This window comes from Garra rufa, chromosome 15 (genome assembly GCF_049309525.1).
Source record: "Garra rufa chromosome 15, GarRuf1.0, whole genome shotgun sequence".
NCBI classification, from domain to species: Eukaryota; Metazoa; Chordata; class Actinopteri; order Cypriniformes; family Cyprinidae; genus Garra; species Garra rufa.
The window spans coordinates 18153838-18176461 of NC_133375.1; the positions used below are offsets into that span (position 1 = coordinate 18153838).

General features: G+C 36.7%; 1 protein-coding gene across 1 annotated transcript in view; it reads left to right on the forward strand.

Annotated features, from left to right (window-relative positions):
* The first annotated feature begins 6868 nt into the window (after positions 1-6868).
* Positions 6869-22624, forward strand: part of lmx1bb (LIM homeobox transcription factor 1, beta b) — an 85549-nt gene continuing 69793 nt past the window's right edge. Inside the window, exons 1-3 of the mRNA XM_073819473.1 lie at positions 6869-7070; positions 7309-7433; positions 8325-8511. Of these exons, the coding sequence (XP_073675574.1) occupies positions 7364-7433; positions 8325-8511 (257 nt within the window). The 5' untranslated portion in view covers positions 6869-7070; positions 7309-7363. The remainder of the gene's footprint in view (positions 7071-7308; positions 7434-8324; positions 8512-22624) is intronic.

Sequence of the window (22624 nt, forward strand, 5' to 3'; positions counted from 1 at the left end):
AAGACTGATTTTTTGGTCCAGGTCACAAATTATTAAATATACTGGACCTGCAGAATCATGTTATTCAAAGTTTGTGAACATTGCAATGATTACATCTTTTTGCCTTAATTTTTAATTTTCCCTCCTGTCCTTAAAAATATTCTTTTCTAAATATACACTCTTTCCAGTGAGTTGAGCTCTTATTTAACATGTGAAAAGATTGAAAAGTCTTGGCATAAGAAAGCTTCTAAACATTTCCTAAATACAAAAATCAATATTGTTTAAAATGTGAACTAAAAAACTTTACAAACTCAAACTAATGCAGACAACCACGTGACGGTAAACTGTTATGAAGGTTACTTACAGCTAACAGTACGTTAAATATGTTTAGTGCAGTGATTGGTAAATCTAAACTAGACGCCTGTTTGTTTTATCATACGTACTGTTAGTCGTTGAAAGTTGATTGGCCACTGGAGGGCGATATTGACCCTCTATAACACTTACAATTGAGGCAAGTCCATCCAGGGCAAACTGTAGGCTACCCTACTAAACTGCGCTCGGTGCTGAAGAAGTAATAACCAGTGCATAATAAGTCTTTTATCAATATAAAACTGTGTTTAATGAAGATAAGTACTTAAAATCAATTAGAGCATTGAAAATATGTTAAATATATTAATCAAAATTTCACGCAGCAACGTGAAAAATACTATAAATTAACACGTTTTCTGTTTATCGCTATAACGCATAATGTAGTTTGTTTGCTAATATTATTTTAGTAAAAGTTTTTGCTGTTAACCTACATAATTTTACATGTGGCTGCAGATTATAATGAATCTTCTGGAAAAGAACCTTGTGAAGAAAAACGTCTTTTTTATTAAATGCTAAAGCAAATGTAATAAGCTATATAGGCGTATAAGCAGTAATTCTGTTTCTTTTTTTAAATTCTTATTTAATCTTTAATCACTGGCGTTTGTAATGCATATTTTCAAATGAGTGAAAAAAAACTTAAAGCTGTCTTTTAATCTTGTTTTTTAAGTCTTTGAAAAGTCTGAAGGTTCATTATAGCAAACTCTCATTAAAGATCAAAGTGGATCCAAACTTGAAAGTTCACTGCCACGTACAATTTACTGTATGTGTCTGCTTCTCACTGCCATTAGCAGGGGTTGCTTTCTTTTTCAGGATTTGTTAAAATAAGTGAAGGATTAACCCGTATGCTCCAAGATTTACCCGATACCAAATAGACATTATGAGTTAGTTAACATCTAACATATCTTTACGATGTCCCTGTGTTCATTAGCCTTTTGTGCAAAGTTTGAGACTTCAAGAAAAAAAAATCTCTGGGAGATTAAAATCCAAAGCAGATATAATTTTTATATATTTAAAATAATAATAATCATCATCTCAGAACATCATTAGCCACTTTTAGCGCAGAAATTAACTGCAGCTAAAATTGAATGGCGTTTCTTGTGTTGCACAAGTTGTTGACTGTTTCGTAAAATTTCGTATATTTAGCAAATTGTTGTTTTGTATTAGTTAATTTTATTATTATTATTTTTATTATTATTATTTATTATGATTATTATCATCTACATGACGCAAGTAAAGAACGCTGACGCTGTCTAAGAAAGGTTGCCTAACTTTTTTATACAAATTCGCCGGTTGATACTATAATAGTCTAAATATGTCTGCATGCAAATCTGTATATAAATACATTTCGATGACGTTATTTCGTTGCAATCAAAGGCGTTATAAGCATCGTTAGATGGCAGTGATGTTCGCAGAGCGCATCTCATTGCGCCGCTTCTCAGCTGTGAAATACACCGCTTATTATTTCAGTGAGAGACAGACTTAAAGTCCATGATGACATCTGAGGTGTTGCTATAGAACCGAAACACATTCCATACTTCACTTCATACTTCATTTACAGAGTCATAATTCACACTGTTTTATGCACATTTCTAGTATACAGAGTAACCTTTATTATTATTATTATTATTATTATTATTATTATTATTATTATTATTATTATTATTATTTATTTATTATTATTAAGCCTGTTATTATTGTTGTTGATTATGTGAAAATATTATTATATGGTTACCGTCGCTTTTATTTGTGTTTGCATTATAACCATTTATAATTGTTTGTAAAGCGCTCAATACTGAAATATCAAGGCAGGGCAAATTTAACGATGTTAAAAATGTGAACTCGGTGATAATTTAATATCTCGAATACACTTGAGGGGAATGCTTCTTTCAGAAAACGAAATTGTTTGGCAATTTTTTATCAATTAGATTTTTTAATTTTAATTTCATAATAGAAACAAAATACCCTTCCATTTAATTTTTTATTTTTGTTTGATGAGCGTACAATTTAATTCATTTATTTTATCATCGGTCATTCAACTAGTTAGTTAGTGGTTGTTTGGGTAGATTACCTATTATGAGCTATATTTTACCTCTTTGCTCAAACTTTGATAAAGTTTAGAAAAACACATTATTGTATACGACCGGGTACAGGAATCAAATCGTTTTATATATATTTATTGTGAACATTTGTCATGTTAATCCGCTTTTAAAAACGAAAAATCTAGTAGCTAAATAATGTCTGCAATTAGACGTTTTTCATTGCCGTAGTGCATTTTTCAGTCAATTTGTTATTTTTCTATTCATCTCCCCCCATTATTTTATTATTTGAATTTCTTTATAAACAAACCGTTTAAAATGCGTGTTGCGTTGTTCTTACCTTGTGGTCGAATTATCCGAGTTGTTTAACTAAAACAGTGTAGCAAAGCTTGCAAACCTTTATTGAGTTTAGATTGGCTTTTTCACCCTCTCTCTCACTCACTATGGTGCACGTGCCACACACCTGCTGCTCAGGCGCACCATTTGGAGAGAGGGAGGGGGTGTCTGAAAGAAAACAATTAAAGAGACTTTCTCAAGCAACATTACATAAATCACATGTATTTGCGTTTCTTGCTTTTGTCAAAATTCCTCAGAGAGCAGAGTTCAGAGCCCATCTCGTGCGTTCACTAAAACCCTTTCAACTTTTTGTGGGCACAACATTTGGGCCTTTGCGCCACCAGTGACGGAAGTCAAACGACTTTTAAGGGACTCTAAACATGTAAGGCGTTCGCCCTGATTGCCTTTCATGCTTGTCCAATGAGATCCGTCTTTATGAAACACTTCGTAAACCAGAGTTCCAAACAAAAGGCCAAGTCCCCGAAACACACAAGACACGCCACCAGCATATTGCTGACGGCCTTGGACACAGTTCATTCCTCTCTGTAGCAATTACTTTCTTCATAGCACATCCCTGCTGGGGAGAGAAAAAAAAACTTAACCAAGCCTAAGTTAGTTTGTTGGTCTTAGGTGGTTTGCAAACTAGTTTGAGTTGTTTTTCTAGTAGTATAGTGCATTAAACATATTAATACCTCCTAATCCATATATATTTACACGACTGTTTATCGTGTAAAATAAAAAGCTATTATGCGTTGGAGTTTCTCAAAATTTACCTAAAACAATCTGTCTGTCATTAGGCCTAGTCGTTTCTTTGCAGGTCATAATTGGAACGCAAGGGGGAGCCTTGCACAACTCTTGTTTAATCACAAGTACGACCCTCGGGCTTCAGTTTCACTACAAAGGGTGTTCAGTGAACCTCAATCAAGGTAAATGATCCGTTGATCTCCCCTAATGATGGTGAGTCACAAGGTTTTTAACATTAAATTTGGAAATAGCGCCACGATTTTATAAATTAAAGACGCAGTAAGTATTTCTTTTTCCTTTGGCGATCTGAATTAGACCTGAAAGTGAACATTTTGCGAATTTCCCACGACACTTCAGAAATAGCAAATTACTTTATTTTCAACCGGTAAATGTTCGTTAATAAATGTTAAATAAAGATGTTTCGCTTGTCATGTGATCGCAATATGGCAGCAACCATGACAGGCGACCCGCCCCATGCTGAATAATGAAATCTTCCACTTTTGAAACATTTTTTAAACAGATTTTTATAAATATTATTGGTTTATTTAAGTTTAAAGCTGTTTCTTTTTTATCGTTTATTGAGCCTATATTTAATATAGCAAAGAAATAATAAAATAAAAAAAATATTTATTTTTTTTAATCTATTTTAGGTTTTAGTGTACGGTCCACCGTCCTGCTAATGATTAAAACTCTACACTCTTAAAAATAAAGGTTCTTTATTGGCATCGATGGTTCCATAAAGAACCTTGAACATCCATGGAACCTTTCAAATACAGAAAAGGTTCTTTATAGTCGAAAAAGGTTCTTTAGATTTTTTTAAATGTTTTAAATGTCTTTAAAATGGTTCTTTTAAGAACTGTTTACTGAAAGGTGCTTTGGGGAACCAAAAAAGGTTCTTCTATGGCATCACTGCAAAAACACCCTTTTGGAACCTTCATTTTTAGGCGTACTGTTGTTACAGTAAATAATAATAATAAATGATAACAATTTATTATTGTTATCGTAATTTACAGTTTGTCCTTTGACTCACCTCCTGTCTTCCGATTGATTATTTAATCAGTAGCCTTTCTGATCATCGTTCTTGCTGCAGTCAATGGAGAAAGTAGCCTACTAAAAATACATCTTCAGCTGAGTTCGACCGAGAATAAACCGTTTAGGAGACTGTAATGAACTGGCGGCCGTGGCCTATGGTTTTTTGAGTGTCAGCTGAAGACATTTATTTTTGAAGGTGTTGGGCTGGTGGGGGTTACTCGATAATGAAGGGTCGTCATAGGTATCTCACTTGGCGACTGCTTGAAGTCTCCTAAATGGCTCGGAGGTAGTACGGAATCCCGGGAGTGAGGCGGTAACAGGGGAGCGTGACGAATTCCGTATAACTCGAGGAGTTAAGCGCGTACATTCCTCCCTCTCAGTGTAGCTATATGATGTTTGGAAAAGAGCGTGTTAACTCTCATGCTTGAGTATATGACTTGAGGCATTGAGGCAAGTCGTTGGTATTAGGCTAGTTATATTAAAAACTGACGTTTGAGTGGCCATGAAATATGCAATGAGCTAAATCAATATTGCGCATTTTCTTTTCTTATTTTGACGAATTTCAAACATTATAACAAAGGCTTTTTTATACGTTGAGATCGACTTTTCCAAATAAATAAAGGGAAAGAATGAGAACTTGACTTGAGCGTAGTTAATCTTAGCAACAACTGAGGACACATGCAATTAATAAAGACCTGAAGATGAAAGGCGCAACCATTTGTGGTTCTCAATCCAAATATCCAGCACTGGGATCCTAACAATTGCTCTCAATAGGTAGCCAATGTATATCATTGGTAGTCATGGCTATCGTTAGCCTGTCTCAAACATTTGTGAAGCAGTGAGCTGCCATAAATACAGCTGATTTATTGTGTTCCCTCATGATCAAAACGGTGAGCAAAAAATATTTCCTTACAATACTGCTATAAATTATGTTGCTTGTGCAAATTTATTTAAACAGCTAAGCGAGTCATCGTTGTTTTTAATAAGAACGAAATGTCTAATGGATGGATTTATTGGAATTTACTCTTACTCTCTCGAATAAATTGGCAAGGTAACACAATAATAAAATTACAAAGAAGCTACACATTTTAATAATGTATAAAAGATTCATCACGTATCTGCATCCTCTTTTATTGGTTTATTGGTTTTTTGATGAGAATCAAAAGCGCTCCCTCTGGAACAAAACCACAAAGCTGACTAAATAAAATCTGGGACATTTAACTCATTATCTCGATTTTTATCTTTTTTGTGTAATCGGTAGTATTATTACTCCATCTATCCTATAGGACTGCACAACGGTTTGCTTTTTATTTCATCCGAGTCTGTCAGTCGCTGTCTGTGGTTATCGGCCCTGATCTCCAGGTGCATCGTAGACGAGGGTCAGAAGGTTCGAGGCTTCATAATGGACACAAAAGCACAAAGCATGCGGACGGGCCAGGCGTGATGCTCCGCTACCTGATATCAAAGCCAGCAGCCTCTGCATGAGAGGAGAGGGCCTCGAAGCAGCCGGAATAAAACCAAAGAGTAACATGCGCTTCAAGGTTTGAAGTGACACCATCTATTTACATCAACAACAATAACAGTAACATTTTACATTTCAATAGGCATGATACAAATTGGACGTTCTTGTGAGTAATTACAAAAGAAATAACGTCAATGGCATGTTTTCCCTTGTATTTATCGTAATCGCACTGTAACAAACACTGCAATACAAGTGTACTTCTATTATTATTAATAATAATAATAGTGAAAAGAATAAAGTAAGAATAAAATTACCATTAATAATACATTGCGGTTGTTGTTTTGTTTACAGACTTGTTTTCTTTCTTTTTTTCTTTCTTTGCGGCGTCATTTCGTTAAATTGACATCATTAAAACGCAAATCATTTGTTGTCCAAAATGTCAAATATGTGTGACTGTTCTGTATATAAACGAGTTATTTGTTTTATAAATTGTTGAGGAGCAAATTGCAACATTTTACATAGTCTCTAATGCATCGAAATACATATTTGAAGTGATCGAAAAAGTGAATAAATATGAATATGTATAGACATTCTTTCTCTTTTTTTTTTTTTGTTTAGGCCTAGCTTTTGTCTGAATTAGACGGTGTTTTTAGACTCATTTGTTTCACCACAATTTTCCTAACGCTGTTTACCATCCTTGTGCGCCTCTAGTTTGGGAGGCAATGCGATTTTGGAGGCGGAACGCATTTAGTTCCACTCGGCAGAGTGCACGAACACTGGCGCACCAATAGCATCCCTATGTCAGTCAATAGTCTGCAAAGTGACGCGACCAAAAGGGGAGGGTGCTTTCTCTCAAGCCTATCTCAGTTTTGAGCTTTCTCAAGCTGCAGGGAGCCGAATGGCGCACTAATTTAAGAGTTAACGTTTAGACATCTCCTTTATGTTTTCGTGGATTTTACTAATTTCCTGAAAACTTTTTGCGGGACGAGGCGACTCGTGCACGGTGTAGGAGAGGGAGGATCTTCCCTTGCAGCTCGTGACAGCAAAACCGGGATACAAACTTTGCGCTTCGTGCAGAAAACGTCTAGATTGACTCGACTATTAATTAACAGGTGATTTAGTGCGTGTTTTAAGTTTTATAGTTATGTCTTGTTGTGCTTCTGTGACAAGGTTTGATCGAGAGCAAATACTAATCTTGCAAGTGCCAATTTGCAATGAAAAGTTTTCTTGAGCTGGCCATCTCAGCGGCAAAGCCGCGAGATTGAGATTTCTTTAATGTTGTGTGCTATAGTTTTGGGATTTGAAGCGTGGACAACTCTGACAAATGTGTTGTTGTGGATATTACAACAGGTCCTGAGTCAATAGGACGGCGCTTCCTTGCTGGTAACAGTGGGAATATTTAAAGATGTTGGACGGTATAAAAATCGAAGACCATCCGCTGCGGTCGGGACAAGCTACGCTTGGAGTTATGCTGGGTAAGTGATTGATTGTCTTCAGTATTATAGACTACTATTGTGAACACGTATTTTTAATAATGCAAAAAGATAATTTCTGAGAATTTTATAATGCTGTTATCAAGATGTACGCGAGAACTAAAGCTGGAACTGTGGCAGTCGAGCTATGCAGGCGGCTGGGGTGCATCCTTCTGTCTGATGCATTTTACCGGCCGGCCGCATATCTGTCGAATAATCAAAGCGATTTCTCAGAGAAAATAACCCCAACACACAACTGACGTATAACACATTTTGTCTTACATTTTATGCGCAATGTATTGCATTTATTTTGATGCTCTAGTATTGTCTATTGTTATTTTTTTATTTTCTTTTTTATTTGACACAAACGGTTATTCTTATTTCCCATCACACACATACACTAATATAATGGTTGTTTCATTTATATAATTGAAACGTTTAAATACTGAGGAATAAAATAGGCCAACAGCGAAAAAAAAAATACGCACATGGAAACACACACACAAAAACAAACAAACAAGCAATAACATTTTTAACAAATTGGAGTAAAATGTTATTCCAAATGTTTTTGCAGGATAAATAAACAAAAAATACAAATATTATTTAAGAATAACATTTATGTTAACTTTTTTTGTCTAATAGTTTGTGCATAAAATTTGAGCGTAGCCTATGTAATAATAATAAAATCCTATCGTACATACTTGTTCTGCGAGTTATAATTCACACGCTTTTTGTTGTTTTTCTTCACCGTGTCATATTGGTTTATTTAGGACAGTCTAATATTACAATTTGATATCATAACCACTTGTTCAGTATTGCCCATTTATGTATCTATATATATTTTTTTAAATTATAAATTTAGAGTGTTATTAAAATGATGCATTTGCTCTCCAGGGACGGAGTGCCATCACCAGGCGGTGTGTGAGGGGTGCCAGCGGCCGATATCCGACCGCTTTCTGATGCGAGTCAACGAGTCTTCATGGCACGAGGAGTGTTTGCAATGCGCCGTGTGTCAACAACCGCTCACCACCAGCTGCTACTTCCGGGAGAGGAAACTTTACTGCAAACACGACTACCAACAGTAAGGGCATGGATTATTTGAAAGATACCCTATTATTGGTGTAACACGTACGCAGGTTTATTGCTTCTGCTTGACTTGTTTTTATGCTGTGATCAAGTAAAAAAAGTGACAGAACTTTCTTTTTTACGCACTAACACTGAAAATATTTCCATTCGTAAGTTGAACTGAATGGTGGCGTTGTTGGTATGATTTTGTTGAACTTGTCAACATCTTAAAATTCTGTTGCTCTTACAATTGACACGCCAAGTGCACTGTGGCATTGTCGAAGACTCGTTTTTATATTTCTTAGTCATGTGATTTCAAAATAGTTCCTGCGTTGTCTTGTTCTAAACACGTTCTTATTTCTGAACTGAGACACGTCAGTCCTGTGATTTAGTGAGTGAAATTTTGGCTTGAATTTTCATTTCTGTTTACGCTGTACTGGGTAATTTTAGCTGTGATATTTTGCAACGTAATGCAATCAAAATTAAGTGATTTCATTTAATTTATTCTCTCTTTTTTTCGGTCATCGATCAGTCGAGAACGACATTATTTGATCACCTGTAGTATATAGCCTACAGAAGGCCCAAGTCCATTTAACGCAGATGGACGCTGGTCATAATTAATTAATCAATCTTAATTCTAAATGTATAAATTTTACTTTTATTTGCATGACAATTATAAATGACCAGAAATTATTTGAGACATTTGGCATTAGCCTATATAATTCTGGTATATATAATTAGTAATTTCCTGACCGCTTGCAAAGGTTGTTTCTTTTTAATTATGCAAATTTTACCTTTTATTATTTGATCTTTTTATTTAGATTCATTTACGTTTTTTCATTCGTTTATTTAGCTAATTTATTATTATTAGGCCTATTATTAATTGTGTAAATTGTGTAATTTTGTTGTTATTGTATTTTTCAATCGTGGGCCTTTTTTATCGTTCTGTTGCAGAATGTTTTTGATTTCATTAAGCCCTACCATCATGAATGTACACATGCTAAGAGTGATGCAGATACAAAATATTTTTTAACACCGTGATTAAAATCTTCTAGGATAGCACTTCTTATTCCCCGGTTATAAAATCGTGTGTATTCGTGGTATAGTATAGTTTGAATGTCCACAGTGGGTGGGAGCTGTGTTGATATTCACCCGGTCCTGAAGCTGTGAGTGGACCGCAGGGCGCCTTATGTTGCATGTCTTCTCCCCATGTGTGTCACTACTTTTGCAAGCTTTTGTGTCAGGGGTTTTGAAATATCGCTCCCTCTCTCATGATGATAACTGGGAGGTCCCTGTCCGACACCGTACAATAATTAAAGGGCCCTATCTACCGCCTGACTTTAATAGTAGCCGATTCTTTCAGCTTGACCGTGTAGAGTTAGTGTTAACAAAATTAATTTCATAGCTCTGGTCTTATATTCCATTACCCTGGAGACGGCAGCTAGCGCCGAGACAGGCCAAACATGTGAAAAAGAGTTTCTTTGAGGACGGTATTATATTATTTAGACTACAGCAGTTTGTTTACCTGTCATGTGGGGGGAAATGTAGTATCACTTTTTTTGCATCTACCACTTGCAGTTTTAACTGTTACGTTTTCTAAGGCCTTGTGGATGTCAATCAGATGTTAGGTTCGTGTAAATTATATTTTCCTGGTCTGATCTCCTTTTACTAAAAACCTGCCATTTCATAAACAGCAGTTTAGTTTTAGCATACGCACCTCTGCTGTGGGGGTCCTCTCACACGCGCTACACAGGTAGCTAGCGGTAATATTTGTTTATTTATTTCGCAATGACGGCCCACTTAGTAGATGTAATTGGCACCTTTTTGACTTTTATGACGTTCATTTAGGTTGTACTTGTCAACCCCGCAAAGCGCCCGTGGCTCCAAGTTAAAGCCTTTGGCCGTTCCTGGTGGAACTCCGCCTAATGACATACTAGCATCAATTGATTCATGCCCTATAATCATTAGAACCGTAAATCAAGACATTGGGCAAACATTCATATTCACACCTCTCTGTCAGCTATTTACAGCACAAGCTTACCGGCGGGAATTTATAGCTTGTTTTGGCGCGGAAATTTCACCTCGCTGTAGCTCAAGAGTAACTTGGAATAACAGGCTTTCGTTATTAGAGGATTAGCTTTGGAATTACGATCTGCATATAATGTTCTTTAAATGGCCCAGCAGTCTTTTGTGTTTGCGCCACTTAAAGACACAGGTTATGGAAATACAATTATGTTTTCAAGCTATTAGGGAATTCCGTTTACTGTATTGCAAATTAATCGGAATTAATTGGAATTGCAGCGCCACTACAATAGCACCCTGCACTATTTATTTTTCTTTCTTTCTTTACTAAAGGTGACAGAAAAAAATGATAATCTCAATAGACTACTATAATTTCTCTGTCATTATAAGGTAGTTTAAAAACATTTACAATGTAGTTTGGACAAACAACTTTTATTATCTTCAAATTAAATTTTAAATTCAGGAGAGCTAAAAATACTCTTTCTAGTAAGTGTTAATTTGTATAGATTTATATTATTATTTTTTTAAATATGTAAATATAAATTATACATTTATTTTAATAATTCATTTTCTATGTTTTTATTTAATAACTACTCGAAATGATCATAAAAAGTAGATTTACTGCAAATAAAAAAAAAACGATTGTTGTTTCTGATTTTATGAAGATTAGAAGATTTTGTGTGTGTGTGAGAAATATGTTTTTTGCTGTTGTATTTAACTCATTGTTGTGATTTGAATTATTCTCAAATGGACAACAGAATTTCTGTACCATGAGAGGAGTAGGTAATGAAGGTTTCTGTGCACTAGATAGATAGATAGATAGATAGATAGATAGATAGATAGATAGATAGATAGATAGATAGATAGATAGATAGATAGATAGATAGATAGATAGATAGATATGCCTCAACTTCTGCCATTCAATTTTACAGTGTTGTTTAACACAAGTGTGCAAATATTCCAGTATTGTTCGAATGCTGACTGTTTAAATGTTCTCGTCTGGCCCTTAGTGTCAGTGGAACCTGGCTCAAGTCTGTTGTTAGTCTTGGTCCAGGGATAATTTGCTTGAAGTAGGAAGTTGTGGACGATCCCCTGGTGTGCTGATAGTTCTATTTTAGCACCGTGGGGGCGTCCTCCTGCGATGTGTTGTTTTTTAATTAGCTCTGCTTTGTGAGCGGGATGCTGCATTCCCGCTGACATGAGTGGATTTTGGGCCTGGCAGTGTGTTTTCTACATGAATGGAGCCATACACCCTCCCAATACACCCTGACATTGTGTTTTTTTCTAGTAAGAACGCCTTTACTGTCCAGTACTGTTTCAATTAAAATAACGATTTGTGATATTTGGGAATACTTGTTTCACTAGTTTAAATATAAAAATGAAGAAAAGCTGTTTTGATGAACGTGGGAGAAAAGGAAGTACTAGAGAAGTAAAGCGGGTACTTCAGGGGTTTTTGCGTGCGGTGTTGAAGGCCCTCATAGCGCTCTGTTCTGGGATGAGGCCGAGTCTGAGCCAGCCTGTTCCTCTGCAAGGAAGTATTAGGTTTTGTGTCAACATTAGCCCAGCCTCTCCTGGCAGCATTAAAATGATGCAATCATCTGTCATCTCATGACTAGTGCCACATACCCCCCACCACCAGACGTTTAACGCTTTGACCTAACGGGATGTTATTCTGATGTAGAGAGGAGCATTAGATGCTTTTAAATTCAGCCGTGGAATAGATTATTTAGTTTTCTTTGTGCGTCGCTTCTCTTTTAGATGTGTGACTGTCGTTACTTAATGTCCTTGACATGTAACTCCACAGCTGTGTTAGTATTTAACCATGGAAAATATGTATGCTATGTCTATATGTTTAATGTGCCAGCCAGAGCCAAGTTTAAAGGATATTTATATTGCTAATATAAATACAGTACTTGCAGAAGCTAATATTACTTTATAGATTATGAATGTAAGATTATGAAAATGCTGTCAGGAGCACTTTTCATTTATTTGAATTGACTTTGAAAAACAAAATGTTTTTAACTGAAGAGAATTATCTTATATATTCAAATTTATATTTTTATGTTTATATATACGTATGTGAACCTCAGATTTAATAGCACGGGTATGATTGTAGATATAGCCAAAAAATACTGGTTCAAAATTATCGATTTTTCTTTTATGCCGAAAATCATTACGATATTAAGATCAAGTTCCATTAAGATATTTAGTCAATTTCCTACCGTAAATGTATCAAAACTTAATTTTTGATTAATAATATGCATTGTTAAGAACTTCATTTGGACAACTTGGTCAGGTTATTTTCTCAATAATTTGATCATTTATTTTGTTAAATAATTTTTTGCACTCTCAGATTCCAGATTTTCAAATAGATGTATCCAAACAAACCATACATGAATGGAAAGCTTATTTATTATGATGTATAAATGTCCATTTCCAAAAATTGACCCTTATTACTGGTTTTGTGGTCCAGGGTCACATATACATATAATCATTTGTAATCATTTGTTGTACTATTAATATAATAAATTGCTAAAAATAATATTTGCATGCATTTTACTACATCATATATCTATATAAATCATCTACTAAAACTTAATGCTAAATTAAATATTTGACAATAATGCATTGAGGTATTTCTAATCTATAATTTAAAGCATTGATTAATTATCCTATATACATGAAGTGTGTGTAATTTGTTCACCATCATAACTCAATAATGACAGGAACACGCCCCTTTTTTTCTATTGGTTGGGCAAACAGACAATCCCGCCCCTAAATGCAATTAACTATGCTTTTCTAAGTTGGACTGATTGAGATGCTCAACCACAGTGTTTATTTCAGGGGAATCAACTTACAGTTTGGTTTACTTAGTTGCACACAAACGGCTATATCATTTACTATGCAAATAAAAAGATTCTTTCTAGTTTAGCATAATATTAAGAAGCCACAAGCACGTTATCTTTCCATCATTCTTCCTTAATGTTGCTGTAGGCTCTTTTCTTGTCTCTGTTTCACAGTGTTCTCATCTTAGTGATGAAGCTGAGGCTTTTCTCAGATATGCGAGAAACCACTGGCACTAGGATGGCAAATGGTGCCACGGGGCACGTGGCTCACCCATGGCTCACTATCACACCCACCTAACACATTCTACCTGTGCATGAAGACATTATGCAAGTGGGTTTGTCTCAAAACAACGATTTTTAGTTTTAAACAAAGCAAAGAGGTAGCATTTGCAATTGCAAAAAACAACAGCAACATAATCCAGTGATATAACAATAATTGGTTTCGTTCAAGTCCCCGCACCCTCCAAAATAATCCTGGACTATTAAGTTGTCTTGCGAGAGTGTTTCAACTGTCTTGTCATAGACAAGAAGATTTAAGCTTGGCTCATGTCTTAGATGCAAGTTATGAGGATGATAATCAAATCTCATCTTGGACTTCTCAGACTCTTTCTCTCCCGCTCTTTCTCTTTCATATCCTAATGAGATTAGCCTCCCAACAGCCATAGTACTAGCCGATTTGAATGACAGGTCTGCTCCGCTATCCAAGGCTATCTTACTAAGCTCTTCGCCGCATTGTCTTCAATGGAGGGACTGACGGAAGCTGTGTGCCCTAATCCTTTTATTTGTGTCAGAGGGAGAAAAGAGGGAAGAATGAGGTGGAATGGGACAGTTCTTTGGAATGGCACCACTGCCACTTCCTCCCTCCGAAACCTCTCTCACAGCCAAGTGAGCATGAGAGGGATCTTAGGAGGCACAGGCTCACAGACAGACACAGTCACACACACATTAGGCAGTTTGCTCCCTCCATTTAACCCTTGTTCTGAAGGCATTTTCATAAAATCCAAAGCTTTTGATGGTGGAAAAGTCAAGATATAAAATATCCGAGTAGCATTTTGTAATTTCAGGTATTCATACTGTCATAGTTGTGGATTCAAACCTGATCACTCTTAAAAATAAAGGTTCTTTATTGGCATTAATGGTTCTATGAAAAATCTTGAACATCCATGGAACCTTTCAAATGCAAAAAAGGGTCTTTATAGTTGAAAAAGGTTCTTTCGATTTTTTTAAATGTTCTTCAAAATGGTTATTTTGGGAACTGTTTACTGAAAGGTGAAAAAAGTTCTTCTATGGCAAAAACACCCTTTCGGAACCTTTTTTTTTAAAGAGTGTAGTCTACTTTCTTCGTTCTTTGAAGAACTTTGTTTGAACACCAACAGTCTTTGAAGTATCTTCTTTTATGTTCCAAAGAAGAAAGAGAGAAATGTTTGGAACAACACTTTGGATGGACTATCTCTTGAAATGTCAAAACCTGCCTCACCATATTAGAGAGTTTTAAGGGTCACTTGAAAAAATGACTTTTGCTGGTTCTTGGATGCTTTGTGGTCTTTTGCGCTCACTCGGTTTTCCTTCACGTGGAATAAGCTTTCTCCGGGTCGGACCCTCCTGGAGCTAGAGGTAATCTGTCTTCAGCTGGAGCTCCCACAGTTCTTTATTTACTCATTCAACTAGTTGGAAGTCTGTTAGACTCCAGATCAGATGCTCTGAAACCAATCTGATTACCTCAACCGGCCAATTACCTTCCTCTTTGCGACCACAGTCTTAAAGCTCTGCATTCCGCATTGTGATATTTCTGCATTTTCATTGTAAAGGGAAAAAGAAGAGCAGGCTTTGGAACGTTCTTGAGTGTTGTCATACCACCAAGATACTTGTATGGTCATTTTAGGAAGATTAAACAGAAATATGACTGAATTCTTACAATTTAGCACATCATGATACTTATAGTGAACATGACAGACTGGATTTTGGTTGGCTGCAATGTTTTGTGTGGTTGTAACATTAAACACTGTATATCTGTTTAATATGTGACCCTGGACCACAAAACCAGTCTTAAGTAGCATGGGTATATTTGCAAAATGTGTCAAAATGATCAATTTTTATGCTAAAAATCCTGACTTAATTTTTGATTGCTTAAAAATTCATTTGGACAACGTTAAAAGTGATTTTCTCAATATTTAGACTCCAGATTTTCATATAGTTGTATCTTGGCCAGATATTGTCTTATCATAACATCATAATATTGTCTTATCATAACCATACATCAATGGAAAGCTTATTTATTCAGCTTTCAGATGATGTATAAATCACTGGTTTTGTGGTCCAGGGTCACATAATAGTAATCAGCTTCAGTTTTCATGAGCAGAAGCTTTCAGTTACACTTTACAGCTCAAATAAAATACACGTTTAAACAGAAATAATGTAAGTGCTTTTATACATTTATAAACGTCATATTTCCACTTTTAAATCCATCAAAAACTGATCCCCTTAACCATTGTAAATGCCTCAGTTGAAGCTTCTGCTCAAATCCGTGAAAACCTAAACTGATTGCTAAAACTGTGAAATCATGTACCTCTTAATTGTCTTGTACATGATAATATGAGTTATATATTTGTGTGTGTGTGCTTCATTGGTAAATGCAAATTAAATGGCTTCATCCTGTAGTGCATCAAAGCAGGAGTGTCATTGCTCAGTGTGTTTATCCGGGACGAAATCCTGAATCCCAAATGTTGTGGTCTAAATATTCCTCCTCATCTCCCTCCCAGTGTTGAGGGGAAGCTGAAGTAGGAGACAGGTTAAAGTAAACTGAAAAAAAAAACAGCGTTTTGACCAGCAAGACCTCCTGTTTCCCCACCCACGGTCCTGATCTTCTGTCGCTATGGGGATCGCTGCTGATCGGCCCATTGCTGTCTGGACCAAGGAAAACAAACGTGAGCAGGAGTTGGTGGGGATCATATTTCCATACCTCCATGGGACTGCGAGCCCCCCGCAAGCAGCTAAAATGATTTGTGCTGGAGGTCAAAAGACCCATGGCGGCTTCAAAAAGTGGAGAGTGGAAATATTTGGATGTTAGGCGGAGTCAATAGAAGGCACAGTGATGGAGAATGGAATGAAAGAAGAAGGAGAGACAGGAGGGGGGAAAAAAGAGTTGAATAAGCAGCTAACTGGATTGCAGATGTTTGAAAATTTTAATATTGTTCTGTCAGACGATTCAGAGGAGTTAAACACAAAGCCACAGCAGTGTAAACACAATTGGTTTTAATTTTATAGTTATAGAAATTAGAGGAATATCCTGGGTTCAATGCAAGTCAAGATCGATCAACAGCGTTTGTGGCATAATACTGATTATACAAAGCCGCTTGTCCGTTCTTTTCTATAAAAACAGTGCTTCAGGTTTCTGCTTTCAAATTGTTAACGAATTAGCCCCATTAACTTTCATTGTAAAAAAATGCCTCATTGTAAACAACAGACAAGTCAATATTAAGTTTTATGGCAATCAACATAATGCTCTCGTTTGAATTCGTATTAACTCCAGACTAATCTGTTAATAGAAACAGAGCAGATTTTTTTGGTTTTTACATCATTTTAACATTTTTATTTTCAGCTGAGATCTTTGTGATGGTGTAACACCGAATACTACAAAACCGCTTGTCCCTTCTTTTCTTAAAAAAGTGCTTTACGTTTCTGGTTTTAAATTGTTCACGAATTAGCCCCATTAATTTCCATTGTAAATGCCACGTTGTAAACATCAGACAAGTCAAAATTAAATTTTGTGGCAACCGACATAATGCTCTCGACCGAACTTGACTATTGAATCCAGACTGTTCTTTTAATAGAAGCAAAACCGTTGTTGTTTTAATCATTTTAACATTTTTATTTTAGACAGATTTTAGATGTTTGTGATGTCATCTTTAGGTCAGGTCTCATGCTTTTTTACACAGGGATGCCACCTTTGTGAGCCAAAAAAAAAACAATTCCTGAAAGAATGATACTGATCGTCTGCTCCTTTTTTCCTTTTTTTCTCTCCCCCTCTCTGCTGTATTTCCATGTCTCTCCTGGCTGGATGCTAATATTTCTCTGAAAAGAGCCACAATACATCTTCCTGGGAATTTCCACCACTCGCAAGTGCAGCAAAATGATCTGCTAGTCTTAAAAAAAAAAAGGTGGATGAGGAAATGAAATATTGAGGACTTCTGAAAATCGAATAAGGGGAAATGATTTATTCCGTAGTGCCGTTTTAATGAAGACTCATGTGTCTTTGTTTACATACGAGCGGCACCGAAAAACCTTAAATATTGGCTGATTAATATTGAGATGTTTCGCGTTCTTTGTTTTTGTGTCAAACAATGCGTCCTCTTTATTCTGTTTTACCTTGCGAATGCTGTTGTTTTGATAGTACACTTTTTAACCAGTCCTCTCAATGCCCATCCTTTTTGGCAGGATTCATAACCACAAACACAAACATGCTGTTCAGACATAATAGTGTTTCGAAGAAACATTGAACCTTAGAATTGCTTATTCAGCGGTAAGGACTGAATGAGAAACAAAGCTGAACTCACTCGAGTCACATATGGAAAATAGATAGACCTGACTTTTGCATATTTCGCCCCTAAAAAGAGTCAAACATTTCTGTTATGGCCTCAAACATGTTCTCCATCTCAGACCAATCCATCTCCTCTCCTGGCTTCCCTGCTTCTGTTGTTTTTTCTCGGGAGTGAGTGAGTAAGTCTATTCCCCCCTCCCGAGGTGGGCGTCTGTCTGTTGTCAGGCGTGAGGAGCGGCCCCTGCCCCTGCAGTTAGCAGGGGGAAAGCGATCCTGACCCCCGGCCCAGAACATGAAACCAGAGCCGGTGTGTGGCGCTTGGTGCTCAGCTGGAGAGGCGGCAGAGCCCTGACCTCCAGCTCCACATCACACCGTGCACCAGACTCTCCTCTGCCCTCCTTCTTCTGCGCTGTAGTGGTGGGACTCGGTGCCAAACCACCTGAGGGCAGAGCCTGAACGCCTCACGCGCCCAAAAACATCTCCGTCTGTGAGATAAACAGTCTGCTGCAATCCAAACAATTTGCTGTCACATTCATCCTTGTTTGCATAAGCACTCTTTACAAGACTTAAAGGATTAAGAGAGAGTGTTACTGTCTAAAATAATACACAAATAAAAATAATTAATGGTATAAAAGCAGACTGTAGTTTCAAGTACGGAAACTAGACTAGTCTCTTTATTTGGCTAATGTCCTTTCTTATTTTTTGTGAGGATTTTAGTGTGTAGTTTCTGTGACAAAACCTTTATAAAACCTCTCAATGATGATTTATTTCTCAACTTTTTTGACAAATTCACGTCCAGGGTTATTTAAGCCATTGGGTGATTGATTGGCCACCATCTTTTGAGCTGTGATAGTTATCAAACCATTTTAATAATTTATTAATAAATTCTTGTCTGGTGGTAGATATTACTAAATATTAACATAAGAAAAATATTTCCTGTCAGCACGTCTGACGTTTTCTGTTCGGAACTAGCGATGCCAATTCTCATATGAATTATTCCTTTGAGTCTGTTCTTCTAAATGAACACTCTTAAAAATAAGGTTCCAAAAGGGTTTTTCTAGTGATGCCATAGAAAAAAAAAACATTTTTTGGTTCCCCAAAGAATCTTTCAGTGAACATTTCCTAAAAGAACCATTTTGAAGAACATTTAAAAAACTTTTTTTGACTATAAAGAACCTTTTCTGCATTTGAAAGGTTCCATGGATGTTCAATATTCTTAATAGAACCATTGATGTCAATAAAGAACCTTTATTTTTAAGAGTGAATAAGACAATCTGGGTTGCATTTTCCAAGAGTAACTATTACCGATAGAGTTTAATGGAACTTGCGACTGTAGTTAGCTAACAATGCTTTTGGGAAACACACTCCAAATTGGCAAAACTGTATGAGTCTGTTCGCAATTCAGTGTGAATCATTCAGACAGCTAAATCTAAATCATTTGGAGCAGCTTTCACTCAGTAAAACATGGAAAATGAAGATTTGGTGGAATATTTATCTACAATGAAAATGCGCTCATTTTGCAGCATTGAAGAAGGTCTCCTAGGTTCAACACCAGCATGTGAAAATGTAACGACTGTGTTCTACAGGTAAAAACTTTTTCGAACAAACAGAGTCAAAATGTTAAAATGCACAAAAAAAAAAAAAAAAAAAAAAATGCTGGTTTAAATGCTGACAAACCCAGCGACTGTTTTTTTTTTTTTTTTTTTTTGACCCAGTGGTTGGGTTAAATGTTTAAGTTAAAAATAAAAAAATTACTAAATGGTTGACTAATTATTATTTATTCAGTATATTAATAAATGTTCATTTTTTTCTGTTATGGCCTCAAACATGTTCTCCATCTCTTCCTATTTTGGGCTCATTTCAAGCAAGAAATATACTAAAATAAAACTACCCAGAAGGTTGGTTTAAACATTTGACTCAACTAATGGGTCAAAACAACCCAATTACTGCGTTTTTTAGAGTGTATTTGAGTTTTTGGACATGTAGTGTGTAAATACTGTGGTACATGGAATAATAATACCATGATATTATTGTTTGATTCCATCATTGTACCATGGTACTGCTAAAACAGAATTTCAAAGATAATTTTGAATTAGGGCACTGCAATGTGTCTTTTAGAAAAGACAGTGTGTGGTTCTGAACCATTTTTATTTTGCCATTTTATATTCTGTTTTCATATTTTGGCATTCCCTACCTCTCCTCTCTTTCTTTTAATCTGTGTGAAATATTTTTTATCAGCAGAAGCACAAGTTCAGATCATCAAGACCAGAAATCAAGTGGCACAGTACCACAATTGCTAATAGTACAAAAGTCAACAAAATGTCCTTAAAATCAAACATTTGTTTAAAATTTGCATGTAGCATTGTTTCCATGAACAGTGTTTTGATGTATCAGAATAGACTTGCAACACATTTTTGGATCACGAACCACCACTTGAGAATAACTGGTATAGCTAAGATGTTCTCCAAACCACCTTACATACTATTAACAAAGCAAAATCAAAGCAAGGACAGAAATCTAAATCATAGCTTTCAAAATGAGCCTTGCAAACATATCGTCCATAACGTTGGACCGAGTGATGCAAGCGGAGAAGAACAAATGATCCGCTCTGAAGTGTTAAGTGCTTTAGTGTTATGCTATCAAATGGAGCATGAAGGCTTGGACAGAGGTTTATGATTTCACTTCTGTATCCCTTTCATTGCTCTTTCCTGTCGTTATTTCCCAGTCTCAGAGCAGCTGTCTGTCACTCACATGTGGGCTGTATTTGCATACAGTTGCTGAGTTGTCTTTGTATGAGACTACGGCGCATCATGTGATGAACAAGAGCGGATACGCTCACAGTAAACCTCTGTTTTTTTCCCTGTTGTCCGAACAAACCTGCAACTTAATTTTGGAAAAATATCACCGCTCATACTTTGGACACATGATGCTCTGTGCAAAACCTCTCAGTGGTGTAATGGTGTGGGTGTTTGGCCTTTTTATCAAAGCGGCTGCGCATGGTGGCGTATTTGTTTCGTGGTTTTCAAATAGTGCCGATGTTTCTGCATCTGACAGGCTGCAGAGCTTTTTGAAGAGCTGATGTTGAGTTTATTCGCAGTGGAAGGGCAGCTGCTGTCTCCTCTCAACATTTTGGCCTGATCCACCAGTTACACGCTCGCAGGCACGCACATACGCACCGCACATCTGCATCCCACATGCTTAGATACACGCGTACACATGTTGTCGGATTTGAGACTATAATCAGATTAATTGGTCCATCTTTCCTTGGAAACCAAACATGCATTGTACGTTAAAGCATTTTTTTTTTACAAGAGCCGTATCGATGTAACATTAACCAGAAGCCGTGCTCGGAGTGTGGGGTCAGAGGGAGACTTGAGGGCCCCTGACATGACATCCTAATGAAATAAAGACTGCAGAAAGAGAGCGAACGCAAGAGAGTCGCTCCGAATTAGCTATTAAGAGAGAAGAATGATTCCTTTTCTCCGTGCTGTGCTCACAAATTATACCCCTAAAAGCATTTTCTACCTTTTTTGTTTTTAAAAATGTTAAGTTTTACCTCAGATGTTATGTCTCCCCATTTGAGAAACATGAGTAAAAATCAGTCATGGCCCCATGAGGGAACCCGAACATTAGTTGAAGTATGTTTCTAATCCTTATTAACATTCTCCAAAGTCATGCATGAAATATGTTTTGTGCCACACTACGCACCATGTGTTTTTCTTTTTCTCCACAAGTATTTTTCAAACAGAGATCCACTACACACACTGCTGTGCATTATTTTATTATAGGGTTGAAGCTCACCGCAGCTCTAAGAGTTTAAAAGAAGGAAAAACTGGCCTTTATTTTCCACCAGGGTTTCGTTCGCTTTGTCCCAACGCTCCTTTCTTCTCCGTTTTTTCGTCGTGATGTCATCAGTGCAGGTACAACATGACGTTTTATTCACAAACAATCTGTTCCTCAGACAGGTCTTGCATTATTCCAGCGCATGTTTTCTCGATACCGACCTCTCCTCCTTCTCTAAGGCTGTATTTCTCTCTGTCAAGGTTTTAAGTCTCCCAAAAACTGTATCAAACTCCAGGGAGAGATGTATGATCAATCAAAAGGCTCAAACATCATTATTTTTGAGAACTCCAAGTATCTCCCACCCATGTGGGGTTTTTTCCCCCGTTGTGGGAGACATGCGAGCAGCTGCGAAGAAACTCTTTTGCCAGCCATCGGATGAACCTCAGCGGACATTCATCAAGGATTATGAGAGTTTTTCTTTTTTTTTCCCGTAATTGAAATGTTACGTTCTTCTGACCAGCGAGAGAAAGACAAACGAGCAGCTTGAGAGCCAAACAGGAAGAGTTTGTGGACTCTTGGCCGGAGTTTGTGAAGTGTATCTGAGAAACACTTCTATTTGTGCAGAATTTGAAGATGTGGTCTTATGGTTCCATGCTGTCCGTAATGAGGAGAAGGGAGAGAGAGAAATACGGTGAGCGGTTTCTGAAGGCAGCATTAACACAGGGTTCTGTAGTATTAAAAGAGATTTACACCCTAATGTTTTAAAGCAGTTTTCTTTAGCTTACCAGCTCCGCTTTTACAGATATTTCAAGGAAGCTATAAAAGTGAACCGACAACTAGAGCAGAATCCCTGACGCAGCATTGGAGATCGGCCCTCAAGCCATACTGCATCTGAGACTCGACAACTATTGGGGCCCTTGGGTTTGAGTTCAACCGCAGTT